Source organism: Chenopodium quinoa, unplaced genomic scaffold (assembly GCF_001683475.1).
Source record: "Chenopodium quinoa cultivar QQ74 unplaced genomic scaffold, ASM168347v1, whole genome shotgun sequence".
NCBI lineage: Eukaryota > Viridiplantae > Streptophyta > Magnoliopsida > Caryophyllales > Amaranthaceae > Chenopodium > Chenopodium quinoa.
In genome coordinates, this window is record NW_018744718.1 from 2,459,282 (window position 1) to 2,471,272 (window position 11,991).

The 11,991-nt window shown below is 36.1% G+C and overlaps 1 protein-coding gene and 1 pseudogene across 2 annotated transcripts; both read left to right on the forward strand.

Moving 5' to 3' along the window:
• The first annotated feature begins 1,422 nt into the window (after positions 1–1,422).
• On the forward strand, positions 1,423–6,627 carry LOC110703362 (annotated as a pseudogene).
• A 646-nt stretch (positions 6,628–7,273) lies between these two features.
• LOC110703363 (proline-rich receptor-like protein kinase PERK15) lies at positions 7,274–11,163 on the forward strand. Of its 2 annotated transcripts, none has more exons than XM_021881159.1 (8): positions 7,274–8,099; positions 8,191–8,640; positions 8,809–8,895; positions 8,991–9,061; positions 9,885–9,961; positions 10,053–10,200; positions 10,314–10,472; positions 10,587–11,163. In XM_021881159.1, exons 1-8 carry the CDS (start codon positions 7,295–7,297, stop codon positions 10,833–10,835), a joined length of 2,046 nt encoding a protein of 681 aa, XP_021736851.1. In that variant the 5' UTR covers positions 7,274–7,294; the 3' UTR covers positions 10,836–11,163. The 2 variants fall into 2 exon arrangements, with proteins under 2 accessions (XP_021736851.1, XP_021736853.1); XM_021881161.1 differs by having other exon boundaries at positions 8,194–8,640.
• The last annotated feature ends 828 nt before the right edge of the window (positions 11,164–11,991 follow it).

Here is an 11,991-nt window from a genome sequence, read left to right on the forward strand (position 1 = left end):
CAACTGAAAGGCTTGGGTTATCACCGTTGCAGAAATTCATCGTTGCGATTAGAATGTTGGTGTACGGTACCTCTCCGGATGCCTTGGATGAATATCTACGCATTGGCAAAACAATTTCCTGGAAGGTATTGCAACATTTTTGTTAAGGGGTTATTACACATTTTGAAGCTGAATATCTCAGAAGTCCCATGGATGAAGATTTAAGGAGAATCTTGCATCAAAATGAAATGCGAGGTTTTCCCGGTATGATTGGTAGCATTGACTGCGTGCATTGGGAGTGGAAGAATTGTCATATGACTTGGAAAGCGTAATACGCAAGACGGAGTAAAAATGCAACCCTCAATTTAGAAGTCGTTGCATATCAAGATTTATGGATTTGACATGCATTCTTTGAATCCCTGGATCTTGTAATGATCTTATTGTCCTTTACCGTTCTCCTTGATGATGTTCTCCATGGCCGGGCACCTCCAATTAATTTTTCCGTGAACGACCATAAATACAAGTTGGATTATTACTTAACATATGACATTTACCCAAAATGGACTACTTTGATTCAAGGTATAACACTTCCTCAACTTCAGAAGGATAAATTATTTGCTGATAAACAAGCTGCGGCTGGGAAGGACGTTGAATGAGCTTTTGGGATTTTACAGGCTAGGTTTGCCATTCTACGACAATCATCCCTTGCGTTTAATGAAGACATTTTGTGTGACATAATGAAAGCTTGTTATCATTATGCACAACATGATTGTTGAAGATGAACGACAGAACTATACTCAGGCCGAAGTTTTAAGAAGGTACTATGAAGAAGATCGCCCACAATTTACAAGACCAACTACAAGTGCTACATTTAACAACAAGCCTTTTGAATACAATGTTAGTCGACCGCTTAACGTTGATTTCGACACGTATGTCCAGAAAGAATGTTCGTACGTGATAGAGCAACTCAGGTTTAAAAGTAGATATAGTGGAACACATTTGGCAAAAATATGGTTCTAATAATGAGTAAAAAAATTCAACTGTTGACGATAACTATTTAATATAATCTAATGTAATCGTACATTAATAATCGAATTTCATTAATTATTTGTAGTATGTATTAAATGTAATCGTACGCTACAAATTTAGATTATGTAATTGTTCGGCATTAAACATTTTTAATGACTAAAATGTAATGTAGTCGTACAATAACAATTGTTCGGCGTTAAATAATGAACATTTTTTTTATCACTAGTAGGAGAGAGATTTAGTGAAATCCCTCACAGGTCCTCCCGGCCCGGGTTAGCACTTAACAGGGGGAGGATAAGAGAATTTTCATCCCAAAGTGCCTCTAGTAGGATATGATCTCACAATCTCGTAATTATGACATACAATAAATCCAAACCATGCTCGTCTCTAGTGCCTATAGCCCTATACTCGCACATTTTTCGCATTAGGGCGTGTAGGATACTTCCAAAGGTTGAAAACACACACCGATTACAACACTTAGACAATGAGACCAAAACGTCCAAGATGGGTTGGTCGTACGTTGGTGACCTGCCTAATATAAAACCTATGGCAAGTATGATCATATGACAACAGATATTCGAAATTTTGCGGCACATCTTCTTCACCTTCTAAAAATTCCATCTTTTTGTTTGGGTCCCCACTTTCACTTTCCCTTAAAATTCCAATCACACCCTTCTTAGTTGGCATCAATTCAATAAAGCCTGTCAAAAGTCGTCAAAACTGCCATAATCACGCTACACTAAAAAAAAAAAAAAAAAAAAAACTAATTTTTTACTTTACATAAAAACGACACCGTTTTCCACTGTTTCCGACATTATACTCTACACTAGTGTAAACCCACTGTATTAAGAAAAAAATCAAAAAAACAACCAACGTCTCGCAACTTTCATTTTCTCTCTCCTACTTTTCCGACCTTAATTTTTCTCGATGTCTGCGCCGCCGCCGGAAGTTTCGCCGTTGATTCCGGCGGATAACGCGACGGGGCAAACGCCACCTGCGCCGCCGTCGGGTGAAGCCGCCGCCATTCCGCCGGGACCACCCGCTGCTATTCCGCCGGAAAACGCGAATTCTTTTCCGTTGACCCCGTCAACGCCGTCTTCGGGAATGTCGAAGGAAACGTTGACTGCTTTGGTGGTTGGAATTGGGCTTGGAGGGTTAATTGTTTTGATTGCTGTGGGTATTTTCGTCTTTTTTTACAAGCGGAGGAAGCGGAAGCAGGCGGAGGAAGATCAGTTAATGTTGCCTATTAAACGTATGATTTTACTAATTGTTGGTTTAATTAATGGAATGTGATGTTTGTTTGTGTTTAATTTTAGTAATTTTTGAATTTTTTGTATTTATTGATTTTTATTTGTTTGTTTAATTGTATGAAATTGTCGTTATTAATGGCTGCTCTGACGGTTTTGTAAGTGTTATTAATTAAAATATTGTCAAGGGTTGTTTGGTTAGGTATGTATTTGGTTTAATTTATTTCTTAATTTGATGTTTGAATTTGTACATTGAAGGAATTTGTGTTGGTGGGTTTTATTTTTGGGGTGGTGGTGGTATTTGTGAGTGTAAATTCGAGTGATTTGAACGTGGTTAACTGGTTGATTAGGCGGATTGTGATCCAGTTTTAGTAACTTTTTGAGATGTGTTATTGAAGACATATGCTTTGACAAATGGGTTTTGATGTCCTTGTTAAATGAGATGGGTTAATGAAGAATTTGGGTTGAGAAATTACATGAGATATCCTTGTTGCATAGATGTTGTATTAGGTTAATTGAGTGATTTGCTTTTGGAGATTGGTTTTTCAACATTGAGTGATTGTTATAGGGGTTACTTCGTCTTCACAGTTCCCGTCTGCTGTCACCATCACTACACTCATGTTTTGTGGACTGAACTACTGAAGTCATGTGTTCTTCTTCGTTCTTACACGGTTTATGGACTGCAGAAGGAGTAACTACATAAATGCTACACTGGTGCAAGTTTATGAGGTTTAGCAGCATGGTATTGCGTTACAAAGTTTGCCCAATCTTATAAAGTAGGAACTTGACATCAGATCCTTTGACTCAAGGAGGAAGGGAACTTATGGGAGTTTGTTTTGTGAATGACGAATTGATTAGGAAATTCCAATTCATGTTGTATTTTGAAGCCATTAAGTTATGAAGCACTTATTTACTCTTTGTGATTAATAGATCTGTACTACTCTGTTACTTTCCCGTCCCTAATATGCAAGTGTATTGTAATGAAAAGTAGAAATCCTTCTCTTTGACATTGTGTTTAATTGAGGCCTTTGGGATTAAGGATAAAGGGGTTTCTGTGGTTTCTTCCAGTGATTGGATGTTATAATGATATGCTCCTCTCACCTATATACTGTTTATCATCTGATGACTGTATTTATGATTAGCGTTACTGTAATGATCTTTTTCTAGGCTTTAGCTGTCACATAAATTGATATTGGGACACTAGCTCTTCTTATTGTATCTCCTCTTGTCTGTCTCGCCTTCCACATATACAAATCCCCAAGTATTGTTCATTGTGATTTATTCTTATAGTAATTTTTGTAGAGCATGCCATTTCATATTATTGGTGTATAGATGCATTTATGGTGAAGTGCATTGCAGTTTCACTCTCCAATAACTAAGGGGCAAATAATTGTTTTATTGTGCTTTACATGAGGAAGCTACCTCATCTTCTTTTGTTTCCCTTTTCTTTCTTTTTTTTTACATGCTGTTCTCCCAAGCTTATCATACTGTTCACTATTTCCAGATAAACCAAGTGGTGGACAGGCCCAACAGTTACAGCACAATATGCCTCCACCTATGAATAATATACAGTCGCCACAACCCCAAGGTGCTGTAGCACCAATACCACCATCTTCAAGTAGCAGCTTGGGCTCTGATAAGTCACATCCAGCACAACCCCCTGGGCAGTCATTGTCCTCACTGCCCTTCCCTAATGGCACATTTACTTATGAAGAATTAGTTTTGGCTACAGACAACTTTTCAAGTGCCAATCTTCTTGGTCAAGGGGGTTTTGGATATGTCCATAAGGGAGTCCTGCCTAATGGGAAAGAGATTGCGGTCAAACAGTTGAAATCTGGAAGCGTCCAGGGGAGCGCGAGTTCCAGGCTGAGGTTGAAACAATTAGTCGTGTTCATCACAGGCATCTTGTTTCACTTGTTGGACATTGCATTTCTGGAGAACAACGAATGCTTGTGTATGAGTTCATTTCAAACAAGACCTTGGATTTCCATTTGCATGGTAAGTTCTTGTTTGACATCTAACCTATGAAATATTTTCAAGTATGCAATTGCAGCAGTGATTCTGTTTGTACATTTTGAGGCTTGCTTTTGAACTTATATTCTACAGCATGATTAAGTTGGATATTTTGTCAATTTTTGATTTGGCTACGAAAATCTGCTCATGTGTACCAAGTATTTAGTAGAACTTTGTCTTAACTAATGAATCATCTAGCAGACTGAGCCTTGCAGCGTTCTTCCTAAGCTTTCAATTTGTTTTGGCATTGAGGAGGTTTGGGTACTAATTCTAGTTTCTAAATTGCATTCAAGAAAATAAAGAACATTTGCAATTTTTACTGTGAAGTATGACTAGATCTAATCTTGTTTTCGTTAAGTTTGATTGAACTTTAGGTCAACGTATTGGCCTTTTCGTTTTTACATTGATTGAAATCATGGTTACTTTAGTTGGCTCATGAACTTTTTTGGTCATGTTACAGAGTGAATTAGTAAGGCAATTTCAATTACATCTAACCAAATTCTCTATTGGTGTAAAAGTGGTTGTAATGCATTTTTTTTTAAATCTGGGATTTTTGTTGTTGTTCAAGTTTCTCATCTGAACAATGAGAAGGTCTCTCATCTGAACTATGAGGGTTCATGTAGTAAAAAAATTGTAATTTCTCATGTCATGTTATAATGAAGTCTTGTGGTGTTGTAGAAGCAAAACCACCTATGAATTGGGCAACAAGGCTGAAAATTGCTATTGGTGCTGCGAAAGGATTGGCATATCTTCATGAAGACTGTGAGTTCCTTGGTGCTCGTATAATCATTTGGAAGGATCCTGATTTTGTCTCAAAAGGTTGTTGACTTTTGGCTAGTTTATTTTGTATACAGGTCATCCAAAAATCATTCATCGAGATATCAAGGCATCAAATATTCTTATTGATGAGGAGTTTGAAGCCAAGGTCAGGAATTTCATGCAATTTAATAATATATTGTATTTATCATCTACAATTTGGTAAATTTAAGTTGAATTCTTGAATGTGATGTTGTATTTGTGAGAAAATGATTCAGACTTATTCATGTGGCTCTGAAGTGCTGATTAGATTATCTACTTTTATGCTCCCAGGTTGCAGACTTTGGACTTGCAAAGTTTTCTTTTGACACAGACACTCATGTGTCTACCAGGGTTATGGGAACTTTTGGGTAAGATAAATAATATGCCGTCTGAAATCTCCCTGTTTAGATGTTAATTACATCAGTGACTAATTTGTTGAGGTGATCTGCAGTTACTTGGCTCCAGAATATGCTTCAAGCGGGAAACTCACTGAAAAATCAGATGTCTTTTCCTTTGGGGTTGTGCTTCTGGAATTGATTACAGGACGTAGACCTGTTGATAAAGCCCGTCCCTTCATGGATGATAGCATGGTTGAATGGGTGAGCTTTCTTTGTCTAATCTCACAAGGTCTCTTAGGCTGAGGCATTAACAAGTCTTGCACTCCAATGCTAATCTTAATGTTGAATTTGTAGGCAAGGCCATTGCTGTCACTAGCCTTAGAAGGTGGAAGCTTTCAGGAACTTGTTGATACAAGATTGGAGGACTACAATTCTACTGAGATGGCTTCCATGATTGCTTGTGCTGCTGTATGTGTTCGTAGCTCTGCAAGACGGCGGCCGCAAATGAGTCAGGTAACTAGCTGAGGATTGAGAATAAAATTGCTATTGGGAAAATACGTATAACATCAGTCTGCATATTGGATTGAGTTATTACAACTCCTTGAGCTGATAGTCTGAAACTGCATCTTTCAATTTTTAAGTCCATCCTTCATTTAATGTAGGTTGTAAGAGCTTTGGAAGGGAACTTGTCTGTCGAGGATCTATTGAAAGAAATTCCACCAGACAACCGAGCATTCCACGGAAGCACAGATTATGACTCTAATAGTGCTCAATACAAGGAGGATTTAAAGAAATTTAGGAAACTAGCACTTGAAAGCCAAGAGCAAAGCACTGGCGAGTACAGCGTATTCACCAACGAGCATGGTGTACCCCCATCAACCTCGAGTACTGAGAATCAACTTGATACCCAGGAGGTCGAAACTGGGAAATCTAAAACAGGAACCACAAGTGTTCTTGAAATCCCTGTAGAGTGAATAGATTAACCTTTGGACTTTATTAATGTAAGCTTGATTCATTCTTTAAGATGCTTCATTTTAGTAATATTGGTGTCAAATAGAGTTAGGTGTACAAAGTTTTTGTCGATTAGTCCTACTATCATTAACTTAATATTGGCATAGGTCACTGTAAATGTTTACTTGTTCAGATACACGAGCTTGAGACTAACTAGTGTATTCTTATTTTTGTACCATACATGAGCTAGCCAAAAGTTTGCCATACCTTTATACATTTTCGCCTTTTTTAGTTGCTAAACAGTAATGTACTTGTTTTGGTTAGTGTATTTGTTAATCATATAGCTCTTAAAAATTCTGAAATACAAATAAATATCTACCCTTACCAGGTATAATCAACGCATAATTATAGCTTGGTAATACTTAATTGCAAGGTTTATTTAGGACAACTGTTAGAAAATTCTTTGATCTATTACAGTGTGCAGTATACTACGATCTGAGCTAATTGTATTGCACAGCACGAACTTCTCCTCTTACTGCTACCAGGTTTTTGGGTGGATCTTTATTGCGCGTGTAACAGTCTGTATGTATGTTATTATTAACAAATCCCTTTTCTTTACTAGGAGATAACTATTGAACTGGCCTCCACGAGTAAACGCCCATCATCATATCGTTATTTATCATATATTAATCTATGTATACTTGTTTAGTAATAACATATTCAGATGGCTCTGCTGTCATCTGAAATATATTCATAGTTGATTTATTTTGTTTATTTCAAACAGTAGCTGACTTTTGCTTACTTGTTCTCACATCAAACCATTATTCTAGACATCTAGTCAATTGTCTACGACGTTGGATTATTGTATAAAAGAAAAATACAAAAAGAAGCAATTACAGACTTCATGATCAACTGTATGATATGTAGTAGTTAGCAACCATGACATTTCTTGAAGAAATGGTATTCAGAATTTTCCTAATGTTTCAACTATGTTATCTTGGTTATTCCGAGCCCCAATTTGTGAGCTCTTTCTGTATACAAAAGAGTGGCTCTTATAGTAAAAATAGCCTGTATCAGGATAATCTGAGTCTCGTTTTCAGCAATCTAACTTCTGCTGCATCAATTAAAGGCTTCGCTAACTTCACTGCTGATGAAGGCGTTGACAAAGTATATGCTCTCTTCTACTGCAGAGGAGACCTGAACCTGTCAGACTGCAGCAACTGTGTTGAAACTGCGACATCTAGAATTGTTTATGAATGCCCCAATAAGAAAGAAGCAATAGTTTTTTTTGAAGAATGTACACTTCGTTATGCCAATCGCTCTATCTTCTCCCTAGAGGAGGAAGATCCAAATGATTGGTCTTACAGTGAAGCTATGGTTTCTGATAAAGATCAGTTCAATGATGTTCTAACAGCAGCGATGAGTGGTCCTATGAATCAGGCTGCTTATAATAGTTCCAAACGAGGTTTTTCTACTGGTGCTACTACAAACTCTTCTGCAAATCAGACTGTGTATTGCCTTGCACAATGTACTCCGGACATTCTTGGCAGTCCATGCCACAAATGCCTCCTTGCAGCACTTGATAACCTGATTGATGAGGGGAGAACTAAGATGAGTCTTTTTATGCCAAGTTGTCAGGTTATGTATTCTCTTGCTCCTTTCTTCAGTATTAAACAGGAGCCAAATTCTTCGCCGAATGACCCTGGTCTTAAATCTCCTGCAGATGCACTCCCCCTTCCTTCCAGTAAGTAAATCACCAATCTGCACTCAATTCTTATTGCTTTTATATTACTGTTATCAACCACAGTAGAATAATTCTTAATTTTTTTTGGCAGCAGGAAATAGTAAAACATACATAGCTGTAGGAGTCACTGCTGCTTTAGGATTGTGTATTATGCTTTTTGCTCTATGGTTTTGGTTGTGTAAGAGAAGGGTGACTATGAAACGCGAAAAAACCCAACAGATTTCACATAATGTGCAGAGCACATTTACTTATGAAGAGCTAGCTTTGGCAACAGATAACTTTTCAAGAGCCAATGTTCTTGGTCAAGGTGGTTTTGGATTTGTTTACAAAGGAATCCTGCCTAATGGTATAGAAGTTGCAGTCAAACAGTTGAGAACTGGAAGTGCACAGGGGGAGCGCGAGTTTCAGGCAGAAGTTGAAATTATTAGTCTTGTGCATCATAGACATTTGGTTTCGCTTGTTGGATATTGTATTTCTGGAGATCAGCGATTGCTTGTGTACGAGTTCATTCCCAACAAGACCATGGAATTCCATTTACATGGTAAGTTCTTTGATTACACGGACTGTATATCTAGAAAATTAGTAATGATCAAGACAAAAAATTCCAAGAAAATTGGGGAAGAATTCAATGAAATGTTTCAGTATATCTTCAGTATCTTATTTCCAATATTTCAGGACTTGGTTTTAATAGATTTTGACATTTTTGTAGGAGATGAAAATCCATCTATGATTTGGCAAACAAGGTTGAAAATTGCTTTAGGTGCAGCGAAAGGATTGACATATCTTCATGAGGAATGTATGTTACTTTGTAGACCTTAACTTCTCGTATTCATTTTAAGGACGTTGATTCCGTTTCATCATTGATGTCTGGCTTTAAATATGTGTCTGCAGGTTATCCAAAAATCATTCACCGAGATATCAAGGCAGCGAATATACTTATTGATGACGAGTTTAATGCTAAGGTCCAAATTTCTTGCTAGCTGATTAAAGAACTGAAATTTTTATTTAACTCTCCTGGTCTGTACTTTTGACAGCTTCAAGATGGTATGTTCATCCTGTGTGATTATAGTGGTTTTTGAATTGATAATCAGTCCTATCATGTTTTCCTTTATTTGTTAGCTGTTTAACAATCCTAAGAACTCACCATACTATAAGACTAAAACAAGCTAGGCAAACGATCCAAACTGTCCTGGTCTCTACGCGTTATGAAACCTTCTGTTTTCTTTGGAACTTGTAATATATGCTATTTTAGTCTTTACAAATTGTTGACTGAGCTCTGCTGCCAAACGATCCAAACTGTCCTGTTCTTTTCGTGCCAAAGATAATGAACCACGATTTCTGCCTGCTGTAATTGCATATCAATAGTTCCTTCTGAAGTTTCTATCTTTTCTGCTAGAAATTAACTTCAGATTACTAGGAATAGAGCATCCTTGCTTCAACACCACACCATATCATCATAAATTCATAATATACAATGCACCGCTTTCTATACTATCAATCTAAATATAATTTAGCACTCGGTATTAAATTTGATTTTCCCTATCATCTACCCATACACCAATTTATGCATCTTGTCCCTAATCATCAATCTACCCTTCACAGCAATCCAAAACGCGGACATGTGCATAGGGACTGTCAATCTGCAGTCTGCACTAATCTGATCCTATTTATAAGCAACAATAATCCGATTTTTTTTTTTTTTGCGTCTAACTCCATTTATATGCAGCATAAACACCCTTTTTTTTTTGGCACTGATGTGAAATTGCATGTTCATCCTCTATCCAGGTTGCAGATTTTGGACTTGCAAAGTTTTTCTTAGACACAGATACTCATGTCTCTACTAGAGTTGTGGGAACTTTTGGGTAAAATTGATACTTTACCACTTAATTTTTCACTGTTCATGTACTCGTACATGTTAAGAACATAATCAGCTAATATTATTGTAATTTGCAGTTACCTAGCGCCAGAGTATGCTGCAAGTGGGAAACTTACTGAAAAATCAGATGTATTTTCCTTTGGAGTTGTGCTTCTGGAATTGATTACAGGACGTAGACCTGTTGACAGATTCCGTCGCTTTCAGGATGATGGCATGGTCGAATGGGTGAGGTTATCATGAATCTTATGCAACCTTTAAGAATTTCTTTCAGTACGATCTTTTACAGTTTTATGGCTTACAGACACTCGTAAACCTGTTTGTCCATGTTGAACTTGTAGGCCAGGCCCTTGCTTAAACAAGCCCTAGAAGGTAGAATCTTTAATGACATCGTTGATCCAAGATTAAAAGAATACAATCCCTTTGAGATGGCACAAATGATTGCTTGTGCAGCAGCATGTGTTCGCATCTCTGCAAGACAACGGCCTCAAATGAGTCAGGTACATGTTGCATATCTTTAATCATGTTGGATTGTTACAATGTGACAACTAATTTCATACGTTTTTTTTTAAAACCTTGTACTTATATTTGATCTGTTTATTTGGTTGATGCAGGTATTACAAACTCTTGAAGGGAACTTATCAGCTGAGGATCTTCTGAAAGAAAGCACAACAGATAATGATATGTTCAACAAAATTTCTGACGACGGCTCTAGTAGCCAGCATAAGGAGGATTTACATAAACTTGGGAAGTTAGCTCTACAATCAAGTCATACTCAAAGTACTGATAAGTTCAGTGCTAGCACCAGCGAGCTCGTATCTACCTCGAGTACTGAAAACCAACCAGATACCCTGGAGTTATAGAAACTGAATACTAAGAAATAGGAATGATAAAATTTCTGTTGAATGAATGAATTTACCTTTGGATTTTATCAAAAGCGTGCTTAATTCCGAAGTACTCCAAGACCAAATTATTAAACAACGTTTGTTTACGTGTACATGTATAGATGTTAGAGAGTATATTGCTAAAATATTTTTACTTTCTAAATTGTATGACACTATTTTGTTTTCTTAATTTCTTTGAAGTTTGAACATGTGAAAAGTGTGGTAGAATGAACTACTATTTCTATTCAGAGTTCCTATTTTCTCAAGTTCTTCATCAACCATGATTAAATAAAAAGTAATGAGAGGTAAGGGTAGGAAATTGTAAGGATTTATTATTTTCCTTTCCTTTTAATAAATTGATGACTATGAATATATTTTTCTGAACTTAATTAACTTTGTCTCAACTTAATTAACATTGCAGAAGAGCTTAATTTGTCTGAACTTAATTAACTTTATTTTATTTGAAATAAAGTTAAAAAAGTCGCACCAAACAAACCTTGTGTCAATATAATATAATAACTAGCATAGTGCCCGTGCGATGCACGGTTTATAAATCAAATTATTAAACCCGTAGGAAAAAAAAAACAAAGGTAATTCATTTACTATTAAAGGACCTGGTTACTAATGGTCAATAAAAAAAAAATTAAAGAAACGTTATTTGAATAGTATTTTATGTTATTTGAATTTCTTTTAATTTTTTATAATGTTATTTTATTAATTGAAAAATAATTGAATAATACTCCACATAGCTATATAAGAAGTGAACTAATTTATTTATATCTCCCGTTGAGAAAAAACTAAAATTTTCTTATCATACCATCCACATCAGTAGCTACAATCAATCTAATATATACATGTTTTATTTACCCGTCGCACTCATTAAATCTATAAACACAATAATAACCTTATATTTGACCTACCAGAACATATATTTTCCTAAGTTAAGCATTGTGCCAAAAACTATATATTATATAACAGTCATATATATAACCAATAGCTGATTAAATATAGTAAATACTTCGTATATAGGTATGGATACTGATAATTTTATATAAATAAAATATACGGAGTATATATTACTAAGATTTATCCCTACCTTAATTATAAAATGGTTAACAAAACTCTTATAATAGTG

Excerpts from the sequence above, each read along its gene's own strand:
- LOC110703363 (XM_021881159.1), top strand. The coding sequence starts at position 7,295 with ATGACATTTCTTGAAGAAATGGTATTCAGAATTTTCCTAATGTTTCAA. Across the intron at positions 9,062-9,884 it reads ATGACGAGTTTAATGCTAAG|GTTGCAGATTTTGGACTTGC; the intron begins GTCCAAATTTCT and ends TCCTCTATCCAG. Across the intron at positions 10,473-10,586 it reads AACGGCCTCAAATGAGTCAG|GTATTACAAACTCTTGAAGG; the intron begins GTACATGTTGCA and ends TGGTTGATGCAG.